At 57.2% G+C, this 26502-nt stretch overlaps 1 protein-coding gene across 5 annotated transcripts; it reads right to left on the bottom strand.

Moving 5' to 3' along the window:
• Positions 1 to 269: 269 nt before the first annotated feature.
• LOC144367851 (uncharacterized) lies at positions 270 to 26502 on the bottom strand. 5 transcript variants are annotated; one of them, XR_013427382.1, is made up of 4 exons: positions 26343 to 26477; positions 24296 to 25025; positions 20391 to 20532; positions 270 to 5019 (listed from the first exon to the last, which is right to left on the bottom strand). XR_013427382.1 is itself a non-coding variant. In XM_078025217.1 (4 exons), exons 1-3 carry the CDS (start codon positions 25443 to 25445, stop codon positions 20530 to 20532), a joined length of 873 nt encoding a protein of 290 aa, XP_077881343.1. In that variant the 5' UTR covers positions 25446 to 26502; the 3' UTR covers positions 270 to 4920; positions 20391 to 20529. The 5 variants fall into 5 exon arrangements, 4 of the variants coding, with proteins under 4 accessions (XP_077881343.1, XP_077881341.1, XP_077881344.1 ...); XM_078025217.1 differs by having other exon boundaries at positions 270 to 4920; positions 25306 to 26502; XM_078025215.1 differs by having other exon boundaries at positions 25306 to 26502.

Below are 26502 nucleotides of genomic sequence, written 5' to 3' on the forward strand. Positions count from 1 at the left end.
AGTCCTGCTCCTGCCCGGGGTGTGAGTTCTGATGTGGACAGCGGAGTTCTTGTGGCCTCAGCCTGGCACCCCAGGGAAGCCTGTGGCCCAGCACCGCCACCCAGCCACAGGGCCGGGGGAGGAGGTACAGGCCACGCACCAAAAGCCAGCTCTGCTGTTAGCACACAGCAAAGAGGAACAGGACACAGTGATGCCACCAGGAGCCACCGCGTCACCTCGTGCCCTCTTGGTCCCCTTTGTGCCCCTCGGACAAGACACCACACACTGGCTAGTTTAGAAAGACAGATTTATTTCTTACAGTTCTAGAAGTTGAGAAGGCGAGATCAAGAGGCGAGGGGCCTCTTGCTGTGTCACCCCACAGCAGAAGGCCAGGTGGCAGGAGCTGGGGGGAAGATCCGGTGAGGAAGGAGAGGCGGACACAGCTCAGCTCGCCCTTCCATGGTGACCACGTCCCTGTGTTCACCTCCCTTCACGGCCGAATCCTCAGGCCCCAGCTCCCCACACCGTTGCCTTGGGGATTAAGTTTCCCACCCAGGCTTTGTGGGGGACACTTGGAACCCCAGCAGTTTCCAACAACCACCCGGCCCCTCTGGTCTGAGCCGAGCTGAAGCTTCCCGGCCACAGGGGGAGGCTGTGGGGGGCGCCTACGCTGCCATCTCCCTATCTCTGCTCTTCTCTCTGGATCCCGGGTGCAGGGGTTCAGTGGCTTCAGACAGGCAAGGCAGCTCCACCGGGGGTGGCTGAGGAAGCCCCCCGCAAGGGCCCAGCAGGAGGGGGGCCCGGGGTTCAATCCCTCCACCCCACAGCCTAAAGTTACTTACTGAGAGGCAGACGGGTCACCTGAGACTTCTACTTTGGATGGAAATGCCTCATGACAGGATGCTTGTGTTGCTGGGAGAGGTCAGGGAACCGGGAGAGTCCCCCGCAGCCTGAAGAGCCGCCGTGGGAAAGCTTGGGGTGCACAGAAAGCCTCTCGGCTGAAGGCTGCCAGGACCCTCGGATTCACCAATTTATTTTGAGCTTTCTGGTTCTGGCCTAGGAGGAGGAGGGGCTGGTCTAAAGTGACTCTAGGTGACCTGGCCTTGGGGGGCGATGGTCACAGCGAGGTCTACGGAGATGAAGGATGAGAGTCCATTTCTCCCCCTCCTCTTTCCACCGCAGTGGGTCAGGGGACTCTGGGGAACCCAAGCAAAAAGGTTGGGTTCCAACTGGAAAGAAAAGGCAGCTTGAGAACAGAGGGAGGCCAAGGCCAGTCCAGGGGCCAGGGCTGGAGGACCAGGGGCTGGAGGACCAGGGGCATCTTAGTGGGAGCCCTGGGCCTGCATCTGCTTCCCCCAAACACCAGGCAGTGCTGCATGGAAAGGAGCAGACACTGGGCAGCAAGCCACCAGGTGCTCTGGGGCCCCTGGACATGCCTGGCCGAGCACAAGGGAGGAGAGGTGCAGAATCAGTACTTCCATTTTGAGAATCCCCCACCCCACACACCGGTTTTGGCCCCTGATCCTGAAGACAGCCCAGAAAACGGTGGCAAAGTTCATTTCCTTTTGTGTTGCCACAGCCACGGCTTCTAGATTACTCTGCCAATTTGCAAACCTATGCTTGGAAAACAAAAGATGATTTGGTTTTAAATATTCTGGAAAATCACAATCTGCTTACTTCAGGGTGGTCTGTGCCTCAGTTTCTGCTCTGGGAAACGGGACTGTATTTTGACACTGCATTATTATGACCTGGAGCGGGGAGAGCTCCATGCTCCCCCTGGGTTTTAAGAACACTGCGGGGTTCCCTCTGACCATCTGCCAGATCAGGGGGCAACACCAACCTGCAGCTCACTTGTCAAGGGGCCCCACCCAGAGCACTGAGGGTGCTCACCTAGAGGAAATGTGCCTTCAAAGCTCCCCGTGCCTGGCTGTGTTCCAGTGTAAATGTGCGTGTGCACACGTGGATGCACTCTGTTTTTAATTAGCATTTATTCTGGAATAATTCTAGATTTATAGAAAACCCGCAAAAGATAGCAGAGTTTCCTCGTACCCTTCGCCCTGTTCCCTCTGATGTTGGCGTCTTACATCACCACTGCACCTTTGTCAAAACTCTGAAATGGACCGTGAGGGGCTGGGCGTGTAGCTCAGGGGTGGGGTGAGCGCGGGGAGCAAGCCAGGCCTTGGGCTCCAGCCCCAGCACCACAAGGAAGAGAAGGAAACCGACGTCAGTGCAGCACTTTTAACTGAAGACTTTTCTGGATTTCACTAGTTTTTCTACACCTCTCTCTCTCTTTCTCTCTCTCTTTTCTTTTGCTCCAGAATCTGATCCAGGATAACAGCACATTTAGTCAAAAGTCAATATGTTCTGTTTCTTGTTTTTGAGACAGGGTCTCACTAAGTTGCCCAGGCTGGCCTTGAACTTGCAGTCCCCCTGCCTTAGCCTCCAGAGTAGCTGGGATTACAGGCATGTACCATCGAGCCCACCTCTTAAATATGTGTGTTTCAACTTAATTTTTTTGGAGCAGGGGCAGTTTGGGGATTGAACTCAGGACTCTGCATGAAGCATACACTCTACCACTGAGCTATATCCCCATCTTTAACACGTTATTTCAAAAAGACTCATAGATTGATAAACAATTGCAAATTAAAAATGTAGAGATCCCGTGTACCCTTCACCCAGTTTCCTCCAACGGTAACATCCTGTGCATAAGATAATAAAACTGTGAAGTTGATATTGGTATAAACCACAGAGTACATTAAGTACATATGCATATAAACACTTAAATATATATGTGTGCATGTATATTTCTTTGTTTTGTTTTGGTATTGCAGATTGAACTTGGCCGGGTGTGGGGCACTCTACCATTGAGCTACATTCCTAGCACTTTTAATTTTTTAAAAATTTTGAGACCCAGAGTGTTGCTAGGTTACCCAGGCTGGCCTCAAACTTGAGATCCTCCAATCTCAGCCTCGTGAGTAGCTGGGGTTACAGGCACATACTACTGTACCCAGAGAGTTTAAACCAAATATTCTTTTAAACCTCACTCTGCCTTGAAGCCGAGATCAAACCCCCACCCCCACCCCAGACCTAAGATTTGCATCTGAACTCTACAGCCTCCATCCTTAAGTTCAACCATGAAATTCTTTTTTTTGGTGGTGGTGGGGGATCAAACCTGAGGCTTAGTGTAGGCTAAACTCCCATTTACCCACCCAACCCACAACCATAAAATTCTTGACCCCTTTCCAACTTTCCAATGACCGACTTTCAAGAATCTCCTCATACATTCTCCCCAAAGGAAGTGTGTGTGTGTGTGTGTGTGTGTGTGTGTGTGTGTGTGTGTGTGTGAGAGAGAGAGAGAGAGAGAGAGAGAGAGAGGGAGGGAGGGAGAAACAGCCCTCTGTCCCAATCCATTTGCCTTCTGTCTTCTAGAATCTTTTAGAAAGATAAAGAGCTAAACCTATACCCAAGTACATCTCTTCTTCAGCTGTCAGTACAAACACAGCAGCACCTCTCCTGACAAGTTCTGTTTGAAGCAGAGACTGTCTTCCCGATTCCTTACCTACTCTCCAGGCACTGCTCAGCTGAATTCTCCGAGGACAGTTTTTACTGGCAAAAAGTGAAAGCCCAGCTACATAGGAAAGAGGTCTCCTGCAAACGAGTTCACTCAAACTCCAATTAAGTGGCCAGTGAGACCACGCACCAAAAGTGTGGTCCCTTCCCTTTAAAGATGCAGGGCCCTGCGTCAGCCTCGGGTGGGGGAAGGCCCACATTCTTTACTTCTGCCGAAGAAAACTGGGAAAAATGTAAAGACTTTGGCTTGAAGCAGTTCTCTGTGCTGCCTTGGTCAAAACTCCCGGGAGGAATCTGAGTGTGGTCTGTCCCAGCGGCCAGCATTCCAGGACTTCACCGGCCCCACTGCAGCCCACGCCCGGGTCCCGCCCCCCCAGGGCTGGAGGCCCGAGGGAGTTTGTGGCCGAGTGGGCACAGGGCAATCTGATGTGCGATTACAAAGGGACCCTCTGTGCTCCAGTCTATTTAAGGAAAAAGAGAGCGGATCCCTCAGGGGCTGGGTGCTGAGGAGTGGGGCCAGAAACTCCCCCTCAGCACGGAGGGAGAGGGAGGAGGTGAGACCCTGGAACCTCCCTGCCCGGCCTCTGAGTCTCGCCCAGTGTCACAATGGAAACAGGCTCCTCTCCCGGCCGGCACGAGGAAGCAGGGTGACAGGCAAGAGAGCAGGGATGGGGTCCCACAGGTGCCCCAGACAGGGGAGCCCTGGGCAGAGGCTGGAAGGGGACCAGGGCAGGGGTATACTGAGGCTGGGGTCACACAGGTGCCGTCCCTGGCCTGCATCAGTGGCCTGGGAGGCTCCCCGCCTTTGGTGCCACATGGACCTTGGAGGATTGTCTTGGTCACTGGGGTCCAAGGAGTAAGCCTCTGACCTCGGCCTCACCTCTTGGGCTTGGGTGAATTTCTTTTTTTCTGGTATGGGGGCTTGAACCCCGAGCGCATGACCACTGAGCCATATCCCAGGCTTTTTTTTTTGTATTTTATTTAGAGATGGGGGTCTCACTGAGTTACTTAGGACCTCACTAAATGGCTGAGGCTGGCTTTGAACTCCCGATCCTCCTGCCTCAGCCTCCGGAGCTGCTGGATTACAGCCGTGCCCCACCAAGCCCGGCTCATTCAGATGAGTTTCTGTAAGGACAGACTTGAGAACGATGGGACGGAGAAGCGGAGCACTCGGGGTTCAGTGTCAGAGCCAAGGGAATAAGGCACGGGACCCGCTCGGGGGTCATCACAACTTCTGGAGGCCACAACCGTGCCATGTCTGAGACCTGAGAAGCCACCCGGTGTCTTCCCTCTGGGTCCTCTGCAGGCTGCGTCCAGCTCCTGATGCCATGGCAGACAGGTGGCCACAGTACAGTGGCCCCAAGGCGGCGTCTGGGGGAGGACCAGTGGGTTGTCAGCTGGGGTTCCTTGGGGAGCCTTTATCATGAGCCCCCAGTGTCACTGCTGCCAACAGCCTGGGCCTGGAGTTAGCTGAAAAGGAAAGTTCTCCGAGCAGTCACACCTCCCAAAGCCCCAAGCGGTGCGCCCTGGGGTTGCCAAGGGAGCCCGGTCCTGGGGGAGGGTGTGTCCACTCTCAGTCACGCTGCAGAGCAGCCTGCGGGCGGGCCATCCCTGAGGACGCTGGCCAGGGGTCAGGGAGGAATTCCCCAGCCGGAGGTCACCTCGGCCACCCCTCCTCCTGGGGCTTCCGCTTCCTCCTCTGAAGGTGGAAAACACCTCTCCTGCTCACGACCTAACGCGCCTAACACGCAGAGCGCTGGCGAAGGCTGTCGCTGAGGAGTGCGGCGTCCCTGGGTGCAGACTCCTCCCAGCCAGCAGTGGCCCACGCCCTGGCCCGCTCCTGCTGCCCTCAACAGCCCTAACCAGGCCGCTCCAGGGGCCCTAGGGCCCCCTGTCCCCAGCAACCCTCCCCCCGCAGCGTGACAGGCAGAGCTCAGGGTCCTGGCGTCCCGTGTCCAGGCGGCTCTGGCTGGTCTTCCCTCTGGCCCAACAACGTGCAGCACTTCTAGGGCAGTATACTTGCTGATTGCTTCCTTCACTATTACTCACAACAACCAGCTAAGACACTGCCAAAGAAACACTCACAGCTGGCCTGTCCGTGCGTCCCGAGTGGCTGGGGGCAGGCCTGGGCTGCCCCCCAGGACCTGTGGAGAGGAAGGAAAGCGGAGGAGCAGAGGGAGTCTGCAGGAGAAAGCTGAGGGCCACAGACCCCAGGGCTGGCCCACCACAAGCTGACCAGGAGGGGGAAAGACAGGATGTCCCTGGAAGAGAAAAAGTCGGGAGGAAAGACTCATTTTACAGTTAGTATGGCTGGGGGTGGTGACGCAGCACGCCTGTCATCCAGCAACTCAGGAGGCTGAGGCCGGAGAATCACAAGTTCCAGGCCAGCCTCAGCAACTTAGTAAGACCCTAAGCAACTTAGTAAGACCCTGTCTCATAAAGTCAAAAGGGCTGGGAATGGTGCTCAGTGGTTAAACACCCCTGGGTTCAATCCCCAGTACCAAAAAATAAAAATAAGCACTGTGAAGGGAGAGCCCCGGAGTTCTGCTACAGAGCCTGTTGCAGAAGTGGCAGACGAATAGGTACATTGCCAGGAACTGGCCCGGATGACTGGGGAGGTCAGGCAAGTCTGAAGTGCACAGGGCAGGCTGGGGCTGGGGACTGGCCATCGCTGCCACAGTTCCCAGGTGGCATTTTTTTCTTCCTTGGGGAATATTAGTGATTGGAAGAGGCCCACCAACATGGTAGAGGACAACCTCCTTCGCTCCTAGACAGTGATGGTAGAAGTCACTGCATCCTCAAAATACCTCTGCAGCTGCAGCTCGGTTGGTGTTTGGCTGAATCACAAGGTACTACAGCCTGGCCAAGTTGGCACAGAAAATGGACCATTACACACGGACGGCTTTAGGATCCGTGGCTGAGCTGGGGTGTAGCTCAGTGGTTGAACACTTGCCTGGCATCTAAGGCCCTGGGTTCCATCCCCAGTGCTGCAAGAAAAAAAAAGTCATTTGACTAATTGCCTTGGCTGCAGGCCACTGATGGGACGGTTGCTCTCTGCGTGACGTGGGCGTGGTGGGGTGTTCTTAGGAAGTCCAAGGTGACCCCTGTCAGCGTGGGACATCCCACCCTGAATTTCCAGCAAGATGGTGCAGCTAAAAGCGGGCTCGAGAGAGCCGGTGGCCTGGCTACCCAAGAGACTCCTGCACGCATTCAGAAGGACACAGGACGTAAGTGTGGGTCGTGTGGGAGCTGGCTCTTCCTTTCATCTTCCTCCCCAAATGGTGAAGCCAGAAGATTCGGGTGGAAAAGCCGGCCAGGCTGGACCTAATCGTGACCTCAGCATGGGGGGAAGCGCCCCAGTAGGTCAAATTCTATCCCAGAGGCAAATTCCCACAGAGCGTGTTTCTCGCCTGGAGCGGAGCTGTCAGCGTCACTGCCCAGGAGCCTGGGAAACGCAGCCCTAGCCCCACACCCAGAGGGTCTGATTCGGCCCGTTCCCCAGTCACCTGCCCCCAGTAAACATGGACAAGCGGGGACCCAGTCAAAGTTCTCCCTCTCTGGACTCCCAGGTGCAGGACCCTGAATGCTGAAGACAGAGGCCACATGGAAGCCATGGACTGGTGACCAGGGGGACCTGTGGATGCAGGATGCTGGCCCACCCAGAGCTGGAGGTGGAGAGGTGGCAGCGTGGGCTCCGGCCTCTCACCACACCAGGCCCAGCCCTGCAGGGGGAGCCGGGGCGGTGGGGATGGTGGCAGGGCCCACGTCTCAGGGATAGGGCCTCCTGACCCCCAGCAAGGACGAGCAGACACCAACCACCAAGGGCAAGGCCAAGTCCTCCACCCACCTCAGCTCAGAATCCGTCCCAAGGGAAGCCTGGTCCAGAAAGGCCAAAGGCACCTCGGGAGGCCCCAGCCGATCCCAGGCTCAGCAGGGCCCCCAGCCGGTTCCCAAACAGAGTCCGCCTCTGCCTCAAGGCGCTGACCCGGGAAGGTGTCTGACCACCATGTCTGCTGCCCCAGGCACCAGGGGGTCGGAGGGCGCCCCTTCCTCCTGCCCCTGAGTCCTGGGCCCTGGGGTGGAGAGGACCGCTCGGAGTCAGAGAGAGGAGGCCAGGAATCAAGGCAAAGGTGGGTCCCGGTCAGGATGTCAGTCAGTCCGAGTGTGTCCCCTCAAGTCTGAAAGGCCACGTCAGCCGACATCTTTGACCCAGTGGAACTTTCTAGAATCCACAGCCAGGGTCCGAGTGAACGCACTCAGATGAAATCACAGGCTTCTTCCCCTGGGGCGCTCCGGCCTGGCCACCAGGCGGCTTCCGCGCCTGGACATGGACCCTGGAAAGGCCTGGAGCTCAGCCGGGAGCCTGGGGTTGTCTCCTCCTCCTCCTCCTCACAGGGCTGCCACCGTCACCAGTGTCCTCTCCTTCACGCTACAGAAAAGTTGACTGCGGCCACGGAGCTCTTGGACGCTGGGGTTCCCGAGAACGCAGGCCCTGCTCTGCCCCCGGCTCTCGGACACTCAGGGTCAACGGGAAGACAGCCGACGCCCTGGGCCTCGGGGAGCCAGCTGTCCACAGGCAGGGGACGAGAAAGCGGCCTGCGAAGGCCTGCAGCGGGGAGGGTCCCCAGGGTGATGGCAGGTCACACGCCTCGGGGGAAAGTGGGGCTGGCAGAGGGACTGGGGCTGACGGCGTGAGGGGCTCAACCTGCGGACACCGGGGTGCAAAGCGACCAAGGAGGAGGGGACAGAGTGAGGCTGGAGGGAGGGCCTGTGGCCCCGGGAGGACCTGCTCTATTTCGGGAGCGAGGGAGCCCTGGGGGGTGGACGGATCTGCCAGAGCTGTCCTCTTGAGTCCCACCAGCTCTCGCACGGGGCACTGAGACACCTGGGAGCTGCACCCTGCTCACGCACTCCTCGAGCTGTCCCCAACTGTCCCCCGTGCCGCAACCCTCGCTTCTGCTCAAACCATGGGCGTCAGATTGGGAGCACGTGGGGTCACCTCCTCACCCTCTACTCCCATGTCTTCCAGCAGCACCTAATGCAACCAGGACGCAGAACAGATGGCGAACTCGCGATTATGTCCCCAGAAGCTCCTGTGTTGAGTGGCCTCCCATGGAGGTCACCCGGGCCCAAAGGCACACCCCAGTGGCACCGTCTGCAGGAGAAAACCAAACTCAGGTGTCCCTCTGATCCCAGCCCAGGGGCCCATGTGAGCACAGAGATGGCTGCAGTGCCCGCTAAGGAGAGGTTCAAGGGCAGCGCGGCACAGCCAAAGGCCACAGCAGGTGGCTCTGGAGGAAAGGCCACCCTACTGTGGAAGACACCCGGCAAGGCAGGGCTGGAGAAAGCACGTGCTGAGGATGGCCCTGGCTTTGACCCCAACTCCCAGCCCTAGCCCCAGTAAACATGGACAGGCTCTGAGAGGGGCCTGGGAGGCTCAGCTCAGCTGAGATCGTCTTGTGCTTCACAGGGACATTCGAAGGAATTCTGTAGCCCCCTGCATAGAGCTCATCTGGAAAACCTGTCCCCGGCAGGAAGGTGACTGCGGCTGCAGGGAGCTTCTGAGACCCTGTCACAGCCTCACTGACTTCTGTCCAGGTCAGGAAGCCTGCCTCCTTGGGTTTTGGGGGTTTTGTTTTATTTTTATTTTTATTTATTTATTTTTTTTGTGCTGGGTCTGAACCCAGAGCCTTGTGCATGCAAGGCAAGCACTCCACCACTGAGCTAGGTCCCCAGCCTGTGGGGTTGCTTTTTATTTTTATTCTACAGTACTAGGGATCGAACCCAGGGGTGCTCTCCCAGGGAACGACATCCCAAGCTCTTTCGATTTTTTTTATTTTGAGAAACTGTCCCATTAAGTTGCCCACGCTGGCCTTGAACTTGCCGTCCTCTTGCCCCAGCCTCCTGAGCTACGGGGATTACAGGCACTGGCCACTGTGCCCAGCCTTGACTTGAAAGTTCTGAGCCTCTGAAGTGCCCACGGGGCCTGGGTCTCTCGGCACCGGCTTTCCCAGCGGGGGCCGCCACCCTTGTTACCCCTCACCCCTGAGTTTCAGGAGCCAGCTGGGCTGCCCAGGAGAAGAGCGCGCTGCAGGGAGCAGGTGACGTGGGCCACGGCCGATCCCCACAGCATCCCTGGGTGAGCGGCCGACAGGCTTGCTGGCGCTTTGGGGCTGCTGGCCAGAAGCCCATGGCCTCTGCCTTCTGCAGAGCTGGGAGACTCACTCTAACACCTCTTAGTATTTAGGACTCTATTGAGGTTCAGAAAAAAAAGAAATAAAAGAGAAGAAAAGACCAAAAAAACCCCCAAAAAACAAAAAGCTCAACTACTTGAAAATCAGCAGCCCAGGTGCCTCCTGGGAAGAAGGATCTTCCTGGGAAGCAAAAGTCTAAAACTTTGCATTAATAATTTCATAAAAACGAGGGCGATGTGTGTGTGTATGTGTGTGTCTGGGGAGGGAGAGTTACCATATTGCCCACAGTTAGAACTTTAAATAAATCTAATTTTCCCAAGTAGAGATGCTCTGGGTGCTGGCCCCTGACCCACGCCCTGTCTTCTCCCTGCTCATAGATGGATTTGCTCCAGGATCTCGTCTTTCTCCCCAGGTGCCTCCAGAGGCCGTCGCTAACCCATGGCTAACCCATTCCCCTGGTCCGGAGCTGGGCAGGAGACCTGATGCTGGCCAATGAGGTATGCGGGAAAGCCTTTGGCCTGTGGGGAAAGTTGTCCCCCCACTCCTAACAAGAGACCCCTGGAAGAGCCCGAGGGGAGGGAGCTGGCGGGAGGTGAAGCCAGCAGGCTGAGCCTGGCAGAACAGAAGCAGAGAGGCCCAATCCTGATGTTCCTGGGCCTCGGGGTGTAACGCACTGTGAAGCTACCCACTTCCGGACTTCTTGTTTTATAAAATTAATGTTCAGGGGCTGGGGACGTCGCTCGGTGGTGAAATGCATGCCTACATTTGCAAGGACCAGAGTTCCATCCCCAGCACTGAAAAAAGAACGTTCTGATGAATTAAGTCATTTCGAGTGAGGATTTTCTTTTACTTGTGCCTGAAGGAAACTTTATTGGTCTATCCCATGATCTAAGCCGTTTGAGCCTCAGAAATTGCCCTGGAATTAAAAAATACAAAGGCAGATCTCCTAACCAATAACGTCTGGCCCCAGAGGGTTCACTTAGCAGCCAACCCAGCTTCCCTGTCCTCTCCCTGCAGCGCACACCGCGCGGGGGGCGTTTCAGGAAAGCCTCTGAGCACTGTGGGTCACGGGGGCCTGAGCCTCTGGGCTCAACAAGATTGGGTGACGTTCCATGACAGTGGCAGAGAGGAGAGGGCACAGCCGGTTCAATGCAAGATGGTGAATACGCTTCCAATGACACCAAGTAGGACAAGAGTCCTCATCTTGGGTGGGACACCCTGAGCTTATGCTCCACTGGAACAGGCCAGAAACCCCCCTGAAGACTGTCTAGGGGAACAGACGTGGTGGGGCGAGAATGCCGGACCCTGGGCTCTCAGTCCAGCCTCCACGGGAGACTGCAAACTTTAAAGTGGAGAGCAGACCCAGCGCGTCTCAGAGGAAGCCAGCACTCCCGTGTTTCCCTGAGTAGAACTGAGAGAAGCACCCCAGGAAAGCCACGTGGGGAGGCTGAGCCGAGGCCGCTCACCCCAATCCCTCTCTGGAAGGAGAAACCCACATCGCAGCAATGAAGTCCTCCCGGGCTCTCAGCCGCACTCACAAAACCCCTCCTGGTTTCTGGACCTTGATGTGCCCTTAAGCATAAAGAGATCTGCCTTTCAGAACCAAGGACCTGAAAATCAGAAATGCTCCCGGGACACCGAGGATCACCAAGGCCACATTTCTACACACTGAACACGACACATTCCTCTCCAAGCAAATTCGTGAACGCCCCGTTCCAAAGGCGTTTTTCTCACGATGGGAGTGTTCCCCGAAGGTGCCAGTGAACGAAAGCAGCAGAAAAAAGAAAAGGGCCGGCCACTTGCTTTGTGGGCCGAAGGAGGGCCCACGAAGGAGGGCCCACAGAGGCTGGGGACAGGGGCTGGGGACGGCAGCCGGGCAGGCTGGCTCCACCTGTCTGACCGGCTCGGCTGGCTGCCTCCTCACAGCCTGGCACAGCTGCAGGGGGCTGGGCTGGCTGCCAGCACCTGTCCCCTCCTCCTGCTCCCACCCTGTGACCTGCCCCTCAGCGAAGCAGGCTCTGGAACATCTCTCTTCTGAGTCATCTGGGTTTAAACCCAAAGCTCATAGCGAGAAAGAACAAAGGGAGAGGGAGAGAGGAAAAATCCAGCCCCATGCCTGACGGCAGTGCCCTGGGGCTGATGGTGGAGGTGAGGCCGGGCGGGGCCAGGAGCCGCTGAGCTGGGCAGTGACTGTCAGGGCCAGGGCTGCCCTTTCCCTCCGGGTGACTATTTTGGGAAAGCAGCTTCACTCTGGCAGGCAGCAGACTGGCTACCCGACAGAGGAATCTGGCAGACTCTGAGCTCTCCAAGGCCGTGGGCAGGTAAAGGCAGGAAGAGCGGCCCTGGAGAGCAAAGCCCAAGTTCCCGTTGAGCCTGGCACCCCCCCCCCCCAGCTCTGGCTTGTAAAAGGAGGACCCGGCCTGGCGCATTAACCAGGGGCCGGGGGCACAGGGCCTAGCAACGCCACCCGTACCGTCCTGCCATCCCGGACGGGCAGATTTTACTTCTCTTCCCCTTTACCCTCTGGCCCAAGTTGATGGGAGCATCCGAACACACAGCCCTGTCCGGGAGGAAGGTCACAGACACTGTCCATGCCCGAGGTGGGGCCAGCCTGGCATCTGACTTCCAGGCCCAAGGGCTGCTCAAGACCAATTGCGTGCCCAGAAGCCTCTCCTCTGGGTGCCACCGCTGAATAGGGACAGTGAGGGCCCAGGAAGAGAACTGTGGGCACCCTGACATCTCTCAATAATTAGGATTCTCCAGTGCAGGGTGGGCGCTCAGCTCAAAGCCCAGCGAGGAAACCTATTTTCCTACGGAGGCAGAGAGGCAGAGAAAGAGGCCCGAGAGAGGAGCCGCCATGGAATTCAGGTGAGCTGACCTCCTTGCTCCCTGGGGACAGGAAGCTGCTTGCTGCCGGCTGTGACCAGGCAGGTCTTCAACTGAACCCCAGGGTGTGTCCACCTTCAGAGCAACGCGGGGTTTTGCAAAGCCCTAGCTCAAAGCCAGGACTTGGGCTGTTGTCCCGAGAGGACGGGCGAACCCACAAGCCCTTGCCCTAGGGACCCAGGGCTCAGCAGTGGGCTGGGACCCTGGGCAGTGGCTGGGACCAGACTCCTCCTTGCCATCAAGAGGCAGAACTTTGCTTTTTTCTGCTAGTTCCAGGTCAGAGGCCTTAAGAAAATCCCTCGACCACTAGCCCACCTCAGCCTGCCTCGGGCTCTCAGATCAGCCACTGGTCACGGAGCAAAGGCCCAAACTCGCAAGAGGGAAATGTCTAGTGATGTCAGAAGACGGCACCGCAAAGGTGTTCCTGGGAGCAGGCGCGGCGTGCCCTTAGCTAAAAAGGAAGTAGAGGATTTCTGTCTCCAATTTAGTTAAAAAAAAAAAAAAATCTTTTGGATTTGCATACCAAGTCCCAGGGTAAGTCATCTGGGATCCCCCAACATCGCAAGGCTGCCTGTGGTTAGCGCTGGTGAGTCAGCAACACCCAGGACCAAGCCCGATGAGGTCAGCCTTTTGAGAAAGGAACAAAGGGAACTGCTCTGAGCGGCTGCTCAGGATGCTGGAGCCCCGCCACAGAGGGCCGCTGCTGGAGCCTCCGACCCGCTACTCAGTGAGGATGATTTTGGCCTCCAGGGGCCTTTGGCAGCACCTGGAGATGTGTCTGGTTGTCACCTGGTGGAGGCCAGGGGTGCTGCTCGCGTCCTGCAGTGCACAGGTCCTGCCCGTGGCCACGGGTCAGCAGCTCTGCTCTTGGGAGGCAGCTCCAGTGCCTGGAACCCTTCTCTCCTCTTTGGTGGTCCTAGGCAAATGGTCACCTGTAGTCACTGATATGACCCTCAGCCAAGACGGCCTCTGGGAGTGACGTCCCCTGCCTATGATAAGGCCAGGCTTCAGGGGGTCAGCATTGCTGGAGGGGTCTCTGGGAATGGCCCCAGCCTGGAGTAGGTGTCCAGCCAGGCTGATCCCGACTGGCTCAGCCCTGCGGAGGGTTCCCGAGCCTCACGACCTCCCCCCTGCCACTGTAGCCCTCAAGGTCCCACAGTGAGGCCTCAGAAAAAGAGAGGTGACAAGAGAGGAGAGTCTGTGACCTCACCCTGGCAGGTGCTTTACAGGTGACACGGGACAATCACATTCTTTGTCTCGCTTGATTAAGTCCAAGCCTCACCCACTACAGCAACCTTCCTGCCTCCTGCCCTGCCAGACCAGAGGGACACGCTGTCATGGGTGTGGAGCTGTGTCCACCTTCACGTCAGACACAGGCACGGCCCTGAGGAAAGGCTGAGGCCTGAACTTGGACTCCTCCCAGGACCGCAGGGGCAAGCCCCAGGGGCAGGGGGACAGTGAGACACAGGATTCTCGGAGTCACCGCAGCCTCGTCAGCCCCCCGAGCACAGATCTGGGCAGAGATGCTGCAGCCTGTCTGGGGGACAGCAGGCCCCTGACACAAGGAACCTGGGTCCTGACCTGGGTACTGCTGACACCCAGGCTCCAGAAATGTAAGGACCACGTCACACCCATGCCCTGGGCTGCCACAGAGCTCAGCCAACAGTCAACAGAAAACTACCCCCACGAGGTGGGGGGAGGGTCGGAGGTGACAGCGGCCGAGACTGGGGATGGGAGACAGAAATGGGCCAGCCCATCAACTTCACCTGTCTGTGGACCGTTTCACCCGCATGTTACTTTTACAATCCTAAAAACATCAGAAAAAAAAAATAGAAACGAGGGGAGCATCCGATATACCCACCCCACGTCCTGGGAGATAGGCCTCATCTGTTGTCACCGCAGCGCCCCGAGGCCAAGGCCTTCCCGGGAGTGTGTGTTGCTGTGTGTGGGGGGAGTGTGTGTGTTGGGGTGTGTGTGTGGGGAGTGTGGGGTAGGAGTGTGTGTGTTGGGGTGTGTGTGGGGTAGGAGTGTGTGTGTGGGGAGTGTGTATGTGTGAGGAATGTGTGGGGGGGAGTGTGTGTGTTGGGGTGTGTGTTGGGGAGTGTGTGGGGGGGAGTGTGTGTGTTGGGGTGTGTGTGGGGGAGTGTGTGTGGGGGAGTGTGTGTGTTGGGGTGTGTGTGGGGAGTGTGTGTGGGGGAGTGTGTGTGTTGGGGAGTGTGTGTGTTGGGGTGTGTGTGTTGGGGTGTGTGGGGGGGGTATGTGTGTGGGGGGAGTGTGTGTGGGGGAGTGTGTGTGTGTTGGGGAGTGTGTGGGGGAGTGTGGGGGGGGGAGTGTGTGTGTTGGGGAGTGTGTGGGGGAGTGTGTGTGGGGAGTGTGTGTGGGGGAGTGTGTGTGTTGGGGTGTGTGTGGGGAGTGTGTGTGGGGGAGTGTGTGTGTTGGGGTGTGTGTGGGGGAGTGTGTGTGTGTGTTGGGGTGTGTGTGGGGAGTGTGTGTGGGGGAGTGTGTGTGTTGGGGTGTGTGTGGGGGAGTGTGTGTGTTGGGGTGTGTGTGGGGGAGTGTGTGTGTGTTGGGGAGTGTGTGTGTTGGGGTGTGTGTGGGGGAGTGTGTGTGTTGGGGTGTGTGTGGGGGAGTGTGTGTGTGTTGGGGAGTGTGTGTGTTGGGGTGTGTGTGTTGGGGAGTGTGTGTGTGGGGGAGTGTGTGTGTGTTGGGGAGTGTGTGTGTTGGGGAGTGTGTGTGGGGGAGTGTGTGTGTTGGGGTGTGTGTGTTGGGGTGTGTGTGGGGAGTGTGTGTGTTGGGGTGTGTGTGGGGGAGTGTGTGTGGGGAGTGTGTGTGTTGGGGTGTGTGTGTGGGGAGTGTGTGTGGGGGAGTGTGTGTTGGGGAGTGTGTGTGTTGGGGTGTGTGTGGGGGAGTGTGTGTGTGTTGGGGAGTGTGTGTGTTGGGGTGTGTGTGTTGGGGTGTGTGTTGGGGAGTGTGTGTGTTGGGGAGTGTGTGTGTGGGGAGTGTGTGTGTGTTGGGGTGTGTGTGGGGGAGTGTGTGTGTGTTGGGGAGTGTGTGTGTTGGGGTGTGTGTGTTGGGGTGTGTGTTGGGGAGTGTGTGTGTTGGGGAGTGTGTGTGGGGGAGTGTGTGTGTTGGGGAGTGTGTGTGGGGGAGTGTGTGTGTTGGGGTGTGTGTGTTGGGGTGTGTGTGGGGAGTGTGTGTGTTGGGGTGTGTGTTGGGGTGTGTGTGTGGGGGAGTGTGTGTGTTGGGGTGTGTGTTGGGGTGTGTGTTGGGGAGTGTGTGTTGGGGAGTGTGTGTGTGGGGGAGTGTGTGTGTGTTGGGGAGTGTGTGTGTTGGGGTGTGTGTGTTGGGGAGTGTGTGTGTTGGGGTGTGTGTGTTGGGGTGTGTGTTGGGGTATGTGTGTGTGGGGAGTGTGTGTGGGGGAGTGTGTGTGTGTTGGGGAGTGTGTATGAGGGACTGTGTGTGTTGGGATACTCCAGCTCTCCACCAAGCCTCAGGAGAGCAGCCCAATGCTGCCTTTTGGATGGGGACAATGCGGGAGGCTGAGGACCACGGGCAGAGCCGGTGCTGCGGGATGGAAATAGAACCTGCTCCCCAGGGGCTTGGAAGCCACGGCGCTGGCACGCACACGGCTGCTCGGATCAAGACACATCCATCTGGACCACTGCTCGCCTCTGCGACAGGGGACAGGAAGGAGAGCCACCTCCACAAAGCGCCCTGCCCATGGCCTGCACTCACTCTGCTCCGGGACAGTCTCCCTGAGCTGCCCAGGCTGACCTGCACCACACCCTCGGTGACGGCGGGACCCACCGTCCACTTTTCCATTCACCCTGTTGGCATCGATTCTGCTGCCCCACCCTCTCGCCTCTCTGCACCAGGGGGTTCTGGCCTCTCTCCCCAGGCTCTTTTGTCTGCAGCCAGCGTGGACAGCCCACTCAGGCGTCCCACCACTGTCCTTGTTCCCCGGCTCCCCAGTCCCAGGGACAGGGCCAGCGCCAGGTGGACAGGGGCTGATGTGTGCAATGGCACACACTCTGGCCGTTCTGTTCTTCAGGGCGTCTACTGCCCTGCCAGCATCAGCAGAAGGATGTGAAATGCGACCTCTGGGCACACAACATCACCGCGACGACAAAGCATACATTGTCTAATGACGCAGAGGAAGGCTGATGAGATGGTGCTGAGGCTAAATCTGAAGTGTGCCCGGGTGTCTTTGGAACACACAGGAGCTGGCGGGGTGGAGAGCGGTGCTAGGGTGTGGGAGGTCCTGGCACCAAAAAATAAAGGAGATCCAGGAACAAAGGCAAGGAAAGCAACCTTCCCCCAGGGGCTGGGTGGGGAAGGTTCTGTCATCCGCAGGTGCCACACCACAGGAGGGTCACCAGGGGAAGAGGAGATCCCGTAGCCCAGGCTGGGCCCTGGAGCTGGGTGAGAGCTGCCAGCTCTGGTGTTAACTGGTGACCTAGGAAGTGGGAGAGTGGAAGACACAGGAGCCACGCAGATGAGAATCCACCACGCAGGGTCGCAGCTAAGGAAGAAACCACCTCCTACATCCAAACAGACGGGCTCCAGAGGCTGACGTTATAGGGGGTGTCAGGACCCCATGTCCAAATGGGAACGGCCCAGGGAACTCATGAAGGGGAGACACGGTCAACCACCAAGCACTGTCCCCTGTTCCTGTCCCCACAAGCTGACTCCACCTTCACCTCCAGGTATTCAGCGTCCTCCCCCTTTCAGGGCCCCAGGTTCACGAAGCAAACCCTGCCTCCAGGTACCGTCGGGGAGCAGGATTCTCGCCCTCTTGGGGGATTTGGCATCTGGGTGTAGAATACGTTTCCTTCTTTCCGACCTCCTTCTCTTTGGTACTGGGGGTTGAGTCCAGGCACACTCTACCACGGAGCCACGCCCCCAGCCCTTTTGATTTTTCCTTTTGAGACAGGGTCTCACTAACTTGCCCAGGCTGACAGCAAACTTGCCATCCCCCTGCCTCAGTCTCCCAGGTCGTGCCACCACGTCTGGCCAGAATACATTTTCTGTTTAAACTGCAAGAATGAAGCTCTAATTTTTTTAATCTCAGCCACAAACCAGCTCACATGCGGAGACTGGGTGGGGTTGGGCAGTGGAAGAGGCCACAGGCCTGGGCTCGCTGCTCCCTCGGATCCCGGCCCTCCGGCTCCTGGGTGTCCCCGGGGCCTGACTCCCTGCCTCAGAGCAGCCTCCAGAGGAGGTGGAGCCCTGCTGGATTTTGGACTTCTGGTCTCCAGAACTGTGAGAGAACAGAAATCTGTTGTTTTAAGATACCCACTTTGTGGTCATTTGTCACAGTGGCCACAGGAAATGAACACATTCCCCGGGTCATGAGCAAAGTCATTCGATACTGTAACTAGAGCAGGCCCGGGCGGGTGAGAACCAGGCCTCCTGGCTGCCCGATCCCTGTTCCCGCCCTTCCTCAGAATGGGCTCTTACCCCACACGGGGGTCTGTCAGCATCTTCCCATTCTTTTAAAGGATCCTCTCCTTGCATAAACACACTGCCTGCTCCCAACCTCAGTCAGCTGAAATTCAACATCAAGTGAACACCACACCTAACATCAAACAGAAGGCATCAAAGCAGTGCTTTGTCTCCCAATGACCCATCTCTTACTCTGGAACCCGGGCAGGGGCAAGCCAGCCTCGGAGGTCCATGGAAACGGCTGGCACCTCATCACGACGCCAACCCAACAGGGGGTGGGGGCTTCGGGGACCGTACGTAGTTCAGAAGCAGCAAATCAGAAGGAAGAAGAGATTTGCAGAAATCAGATTCACTGACAAGGTCAAGGGGAGACAAATGAGAGGTCGACGGCAGAGGGACGCGGTCCCTCACCCCGTGTCTGAGGCTGGGGCCTTCGCTGGTCTCACACTGTAGCACAGAGGCGCCTGTTCCGATGAACAGCACTAACGGGTGAAATTGGGTTTAGTTTTATTTATTTATTTTTTTTGCAGCACTAGGGATTTGAATCCAGAGGCCCTTAGCCGCTGAGCCACATCCCAGCCCTTTTTATTTTTTTTTATTTTAAGCCAGGGTCTCACTAAGTTGCTGAGGCTGGCCTCAAACTTGTGATCCTCCTGCCTCAGCCTTCTGAGCCGCTGGGATTACAAGCATGCACCACCACACCTGGCCCTTTTTACTTTTTACTTTGAGACAGGTTAGCCTTGAACTTGTGAATCCTCTGTGATGCCACCTGAGTGGCTGGGATGACAGGCACAGTCACAGCACCTGGCTATTTTGTCTGTTCTAAGAAGCAAGCGAAGCACCTAATATATTCTAGAAAGATTCCCAAGTCCAAGCGACACAATGACAAGTTCCGGGGCATAAAGATGAATCGGCAGCTGTCTAAAGACTCAGGTTTTGTCTGTCCACCTGGCTGCCACCCACAGGCAGCCCGGGCCCCAAACACAGCCACCTGTGGGAGTCCACAGCCTGCTCCCGCCCATCTTCCTGGCCAGGTGGGTCCACTGGTGGATGCTTCGTCCCCCGCTACACCCCAGCATTCCTGTGCCCTCGGGTGGCCCCCAGGCCTTCACCCTCACATGCTGTCCCTCTGCCTGCCTGTCCTTGCTCCAGGGTGGTCCCCACAGCTACAGGGGGTAAAGCCACCCATGACATCAGGGACGTCCCTCTCCTCTCTGTTGACCTGCCCTGGACGCAGTGGGGACACGGTCATGACTGTCAGTGCCCAGCGCAGCGCGGCCACCACACAAAAGGAGCACATCACAGTGTGTCAGCCACAAGTGACCACAGACACACCATGACTGTGCTAAGCCTGGATGGCAGGTCATCACAGTCCCGGGGGAGCAAGGGAGGTGTCAGGAACCTGCCACCATCCCGACCTTCTCTGCAGGTTGAAAGTCGTCGGCATGAAAATAGATCTCAGGGACAAAAGAGCCACAGAGGGAGTCAGAGAACGTGGTGGGCAGACCCCCGATGGCCACCACAGCGTGCATGGCTGTGTGGGACCCCTTTTCCCTTGAGCCTGAGTGGGGCCTGTGATTTACTTCTAACCCCCAGAATACGGCACAGGTGGCAGCACCTCTCCCCTCCCCCAGAAGCACCTCGGACGCCCTCTATTGCCTGCAGATGGAGGCTAGAGACGCCCTCCTGGCTGGCCTTGAAGGAGGGAGCCATCGTGCCGTGAGGCAGCCTCGGGAGGGCTGCATGAGAAGACCGCAGCCCGGCTACTGCCAGCAAGGAGCCAGGGCAGAGGGAAACGCCGCCAACCCCCTGGGTGGGCTTGGGTGAGGGTCCTTCCCTGGTCCAGTGGCTAGATGAGACCTAAGTCGGGCCAAGGCCTTGATGGCCTGGAGCAGGACCCAGCCAAGCTGTGGCTGGACTCCTGACCCACAGACCCCATGAGACGACAGCGGCGTGTTCTCTGTCACTGAGCTTGTGGCAATACAATGACAACACCCCTGGGGATGGCCCGGTGATGCCAGTGGTCCCCACCGATCACACGGTGGTTCTCAGAGCTCCTTACAGCCCTTCAGTTCCCCTACGCTGCCGCCCCCAGCCTGATGGCACCAGAGACAAACATGCCTGAGCCTCAATTTCCTCATAGGTAAAAACAGGGACCATGACAGTGACCTTGGAGCATCGTTACAGGGATCAAATAAGGTCGTATTTGAAAGGAGCTTCGCACAGTGCCTGGCATGCTGTAAGAGTTCAACAAACGCTCTCTGTTCATGCATTCCTTATCTACCTTCTGTGGTCCTGACCGTCGGGAAAGCCTACCAGGACAGCGGTGGCCTTCTTGCTTTGCACCTGGAGCACAGAGCCTCGAACACGGTAGATCAAGGAGTCTCTGGGAACAGACGACCCATCTCAGGTGGTCCTCCTGGCAAGCCCGAGAGGGAGGCAGGCTGGGAATGACTCACTGCAAGAAGAAAACGGGTCACGTGATGTCCAGTTCTGGCCCTGTACCACCCAGGAAATGAGGGGTGCAACGAGGACCATCCCACCCCCAATGTTCTTGACATTTTTTTCTCCTGCCTTAACGACAACTTCTAACAAAGTTAATTTGGCACATTTTAAGGAGAAGCGTAAGCGTCGGCCTCCAGTACAGTAATTAGGCTTAAACGGAAACAATCCACAGAGATGAAGGTAATCAGCGCCGTGCGCACCGCAGAGCTCGCCTCTCTGGAAGCGCTGGAAGGAGCAGGGTTCCTCGGAGGAGGTGGGGCAGCGCTATTTTTTGTTTTTCTTTGTTAACTCTGTGGAATGGTGCAGCTTATGGGTGACTCCAAGGGAATGGAAATGTTGAAGTATCTGTGGGTTAAATGGCTTCTGAAGGCACAGGAAGTCCCCGGTAGGTGCCAAAGAGGGGGCTTCTAGACAGCTGCCAGCCCCTCAGTGCACCCTGGAGCTGTGGGGTGGCAAGTGGTCTACACCCAGCCCCAAAGGGAAGGGCCAGATGTTACCTGCCGGAATACCAATTCAGGCCTGTCCCACCTCTCCTTCAAGGCCACCACAGCTGCCCTCTGACCTATCGGGGCCCCTCTATGCTGCATGATGCTCTGTCCAGCCGGGGGAGGTGGGTGTCCAGGGCAGGGAGACCACTGGGTAGTCCCGGAGTGCACGGGAGTCCACACAGCTGCAAGCTGCTGTCTCCCAGCAAGTCTCAAGAACCCTTCCTCTGTCTCTTGGGTTCGGGGTGACAGATTGATATTTGTTTTGGGGTTGAAGTAGATTCTTCACCCCTCCCTGTGGTGATACTGAAGGAGGGATGTATCCATCAGTGGTGGGGTCACGTGGTCCAGGATTTTAAATTTACTTCACTCCTCACTCACAGGGGATTTCAAAATAATGGGGGTAACAGTGACAAGAGTCATACTCACTGTCATTTCAAGTGCATTTTAATTAATATATATATATATGTGTATGTGTGTGTGTGTGTGTGTGTGTGTGTGTATGATGAGGTGACAGCTTCAGGGTATTCAAAGCCAGGATTAGGAGTCAATTTTGTTCCATAGGAATCAACTGACAGCAGCCTCTGATACGAACACCCCCCACCATCAGCCAGCTCCTTCTCCTCTGCTGGATTCTCCCTTTCCCCTGCCTCGATGCCATTGAGCAAGCACTGAAACTTCAGAGTCGTGCTGGACCATGGTGGACGTCCAAGGCCCTGGTTTGATTCCTCAGCACTCAAAAAAAAAAAAATCCCTTTACAGAAACTTCTTTTTTCACATCAATCCATGGCATTTGACTCCATTTAAATATTTGCAGTACTGGTTATTTTAAAAAAAGAAAATGAAAGCACCATTTTTTTTAGGAAGGGAAAAAGGGGAATATTTGCAATGCAAACGTCAAGAACAAACTTCCCAGACCTCACTGGATTCTGTCACTGAGAATAGAGTCTTCGGATGGAGTAAAGTATTAGACATCCGTGAAAGCAAAGTGCTATCTCTCTGAAGTCACCTAGCACCTGTGACGGCTTCCTGCTCACCAGCTGATCATCTGCACCTCGATGTTACAAAGCAGATCCCAACAGGAGCCCACGTTTATAGGTGAAGAGCCAAAATCAAGGTGAAGTCCTATTTCCAAATTCACACGGTGGTGATGGAGATGGGGTAGAGGACAGGCCTTCAGCCCTATAGCTCTGTCCTGACTGTAATGTGGGGCCCCAGGAGGGTCCTGAGGCTTCTTGGGGATGGAGAAAAATGAGCTGTACCAGGTGCACCAATTACCTGCAAGTTTTGTCCCTCAAAGCTGTACTAAACAGTTCTTGTGAAGATGTCCAAAGCTCAGTTATAGCTGCCGGACTGATGGTGCTCTCTGGGAAGAGGGAGTCTGCTAACCAAGGCACTGTGGGCTAAGGTCTAACTTCTCTCTTGCTTCCATCTGATATTCATGGCTGAGGGTAGCATTAGTTTGCCTTCTGCCTCTTCCTTATGATTTCTCAAACATACCAAGCGCAGGGCCTTTGCATGTACTGACCCTTCTGCCTACACAGTCCTCCTCTTTATTGAGGTTTCTCTTTAATAACTCACTGTACCTAGGAAGGACTCAGAAAAAAATGTGTTGAATGAGTGAAAGAGTCCTGTCTGGTTAATGTCTTATATATTAGTTAGATCTCCCCTAGAGGCTGTATGTCCCTAATGAGAAGCAGTATCTCGCTCACCCTTGCTTCCTCCTAGCCCTGGGGCCAGGAATAAGGGCAATACAGGGCTGAGACAGCAACTAAGGACATCATGGTCAGAAAGTGCTGCCTGGATTCTATGATAGAGGATCCAGGGCCCATCTAAGCTTAGCATTATTGATTTGCCTGTGTACCAAAAGCTTGGGGCACCAAGAAAAAACTCTAACCCTAACCCTTGTGGCCACCAAGCCAAGTCAGGCACCACCCCCACTTGACCCAAAAGGGAGGTTCGTGCACTGGGGACACCGGGATCCTGTCAGAGGAGCCAGGTCTGAATGCTGGCCAAGGGCTAGACACCGCAGTGGGCCCAAGGTCCTACCTAGAGGCCTGAGAGAAAGCTAGATGGGCAGGGCAGATCGGGGCAGTGCTGGCCAGTCCTCAGGGACCCGGCCACTAACTGGCATGGCAGCAGATGCCAATGGGTCCCAGGGTCCCAGCTGCAACTGGCCCTAGCAGCTCCCTGATCGTGGACAGATCTTCATGGCCCACGTGGGCAAGGACAACCACTTTAGTCCTCAGCACAGCCTTAATGGCCTTAATGGACATCACCGCCCAGCACTGTGGCTCGAGCAGAAAGACCCAGAAGCTCAGGGGAGTGACCATTTGTCCCAAAGTTCTCCCAGAAGTGGAAGCAGAAGTAGAACTGGCCCCACATAACTTATAATGGGCCACTCTGATGTGACATTTTATGCAGGAAGCCTGACCACTCCTAGATTCCAGGAACCCATGTGGATGTATGATAGGCCACAGGCCCTGGGTCTTTCTACAGAACCCTGCTCCCGTGGTCCACCTGACACAGAAATGGGGGAGGCACAGCACCACGTGTCCTAGGGATGCTACTGTCTAGGGCCACCTAGCCTGGGGGAGGGGGCCTCCAGGGCATTGCCCTTGAGGCTCCCTGGAGGAGCAGGGGGCTCCAAGGCCCACCTTCCTCTCCGGCAGTCTCCTTTCTGACTGGCAGATCTCAGGTGGGACGGCACCAGTAGGGGGCAGCCTCTTCAACTGGAGAACAAGCCGACTGAAACTACTGATGGGACTTTAAAATTAAGTTCACTAAAAACTTGACCCTTTGTATAACACTACTTCAGTGACCCAAGTGCTTCTCCTACCTCATGAGATTGTCACCACAACCTTGGTGGCCAGGATCACTGCCTCACGGTCAAGGTGAGGAAGGAAACCCGGGGAGAAAGAGGTTTTTGCTCCAAACTCAGGCTGGTGAGCAGCCCAGGAAAGGAGAGTCCTCAGTTTTCACTCCAAGTCCAGGCAGCCTGCCTCACACCCACAGAGCGAGGAAGAAAGAACCAGCCCTGCACCACCAACAGCAGTCCTTTCTTTCCAGATTATTAAACCAAAGAGCATCCTGCTTCTTGGAGATTCTTCCCCTCATGACCCAGTGACTACACAACCCAAGAGGGTTTTCATTATTATTACTAAAGCAGTCAGTCTAGCTCCTGCCCCATTCTTTACAAGTGAACACAGAGGGACAAATGCGTTACTTTACCTGTGCTCCCCCTTGGCGCTGGGAGCAGGTGGCCCAGGCTTCCAGGTCCCTCCTGCCCTGGTTCTTGGCTGCAAGCTCCCGAAACATCTCCAAATGCCCCAGATCTGCGAGGTCTCCAGGCAAAGCAGCCCAGCTCTGAACAAGCCCAGGCAAGCCCAGGCAGGGCCCCGTGCTCCATCCTCCCTCCTGCTCACACCGTCGGCTCCGGGACAGGAGAAGTGTCTCTCCAACCCGGGATGTGGAGAGCTGGGCTTGCTTCAAACCGACGGCGCGCGCGCGCACGGCGGCAGCTCCTTCACCTGAAAAGAAAAAGGGACCAGGTGGGCGAAAGGCGAGGCGAGTGAGGGCGGCGCCTACGTGCGCAGGATCCTCGCTCAGGCGCTGCCTGAGCCCCGGCTCCGTTGGAGGAGCGCAGCGGCGGCGAGCTGGCCAAGGCCACCCGCGCCAAGGCCGGCCGCACAGCAAGAAGACTGCACGCGGCCGGCCCTGGGGTCCATCCAGCCGGACACAGGGTCGGGGGCCCAGATCTCCTCCGTCACCGCCACCCGCAGGGGTTGGAGCTTCCCAAGCAGAGGGCGCAGAGGGCGCAGAGCCCTGGCCTCCGCTTGCAGCCAGGTCCCAGGGCGCGTCTCCCAGAGCCGCTGTCCCAGGCTGCCCGGCCATCGCTGCCCTTCCGGGGACTCTTCGCCTCTCCGCGATGGAACCGAAGCTGGGCTGGGCCGAGGGGGACCTGTAAAAAAAGCAAACGGAAACCACGGGTCGCTGGCCGCGACGCCCTGCCCGCGGGCCTCTCCTGGGGAGAGGGAAGAAAAAACCCCCGTCTCGGGCGCGGGCGCTGGTGCGGGGAGTGTCCGGAGTCTGGACCTATCGTTTTTGCGACATTGCCAACCCGGAAAGCTCGGAGATCCCACGCAGCCCGCACTCAAGAAAAGGGAAAGGACTTCTAGTGCCAAGAACCGGCACCCCGCCGCGGCCACCGCCCGCCATGCCTGACCCGCGCTCCCGCTCACCTCGCCCCCACGTCCGGGTCTGCGCGTCTTGGGGCGCGGGTCTGTGCCCTGGGCGCCAGCGGTCCGGGGAGGTGGGCGGGCAACTCGGCCGGCGCGTGGCGCTCGGGAGCAGGGTGCGGCAGGGGCAGGGGACAGTGCATGGGGCAGGCTCTGCTCAGCACGGGTGCGGGGCATAGGCTTCCGTACTGGCCTTGAAAGTTCCCGGAGACACTAACTAGACGCGGGTCCCGAGCTGCCGGAGTTGGAGCAGCCAGCAAGGCTCGTGCCTCCTTTTTCTAGCTGTTCCCACGCTGTCCTGTGAGTCTGGCCGGAGGCCCTCGTGGTTGGCAGGCGAGCTCATGGGGGAACAGCCCTGAGGACCTCCCTCGCTGGGGGCAAGGGGCACCCCACCGCAGTCTTGCTCTCGCCCAGTCCGTCCCTAGCCAGACCCCAGCACCATTCTGGGTCAAGCTGCTCTCAGACCCACTGCACCCAGGCACTAAGCGCCCGACAGTGTCACCCTGACTCCTGGCGCAGTTTCCGCCCTCGAGGTTTTACAGAAGTCCCTCCATGAGAAGCAAACCCTCCTCCTTCCAGGTTCAGTCACACACACTCCCTCCCAGCTGCCCCCCCCATCAGATACACACCTACAGCAGGACTCTGCACCCTGCCCAAGATGCCTCCATCAGAACTCAACTGCAGGGGGACGCTGTCCTTGGCCTCATGAGGCAAAAGCTCCCTGAACTGAGAGGAAGAGGCTCACTTCTGCACTGGACAAAATGGCTCATTGTGGAGACAACAGGGGAGCAGCAGCTGCCTGGGTGTGCAGTCACATTGGGGCCTCCTGGAGGGAACCAGTGAAGGCTGGGGGTGGGCGCCCCCATCCCACAGACAGGATCCTGAGCCTGCTTGGAGTCCCTGTGGCCCAGAGTGCTCCAGGGATTCCAGAACACTCCTAGAGCGGGGAGCCCACAGCAGGTGGATGGCTGCAGGCCAGGCCTACCTTTCCCACACCTCAGAGAAAGGTGGAGGGTGCAGTTCCACACACCCACCCTCACCTCAGGGTTGCCTGGCTTTTGAAGGTCCTCAAAGACTCAGGAGGGATAAAATGAGGCCAACAGGCCCTGGAGGCAGCACTCGGCAAGGGAAAGGCCTGCTTTTATGGCCAGCCAAAAGAAGGTTCTGATCCTGAGTCACTGCGCGACCTTGGGCAGGAAT

This window comes from Ictidomys tridecemlineatus, chromosome 11, assembly GCF_052094955.1.
Source record: "Ictidomys tridecemlineatus isolate mIctTri1 chromosome 11, mIctTri1.hap1, whole genome shotgun sequence".
Classification (NCBI taxonomy): domain Eukaryota; kingdom Metazoa; phylum Chordata; class Mammalia; order Rodentia; family Sciuridae; genus Ictidomys; species Ictidomys tridecemlineatus.

Excerpts from the sequence above, each read along its gene's own strand:
- LOC144367851 (XM_078025217.1), bottom strand. The coding sequence starts at position 25,445 with ATGCACTGTCCCCTGCCCCTGCCGCACCCTGCTCCCGAGCGCCACGCG. Across the intron at positions 25,026-25,305 it reads GACCCGGACGTGGGGGCGAG|GTCCCCCTCGGCCCAGCCCA; the intron begins GTGAGCGGGAGC and ends CTTTTTTTACAG.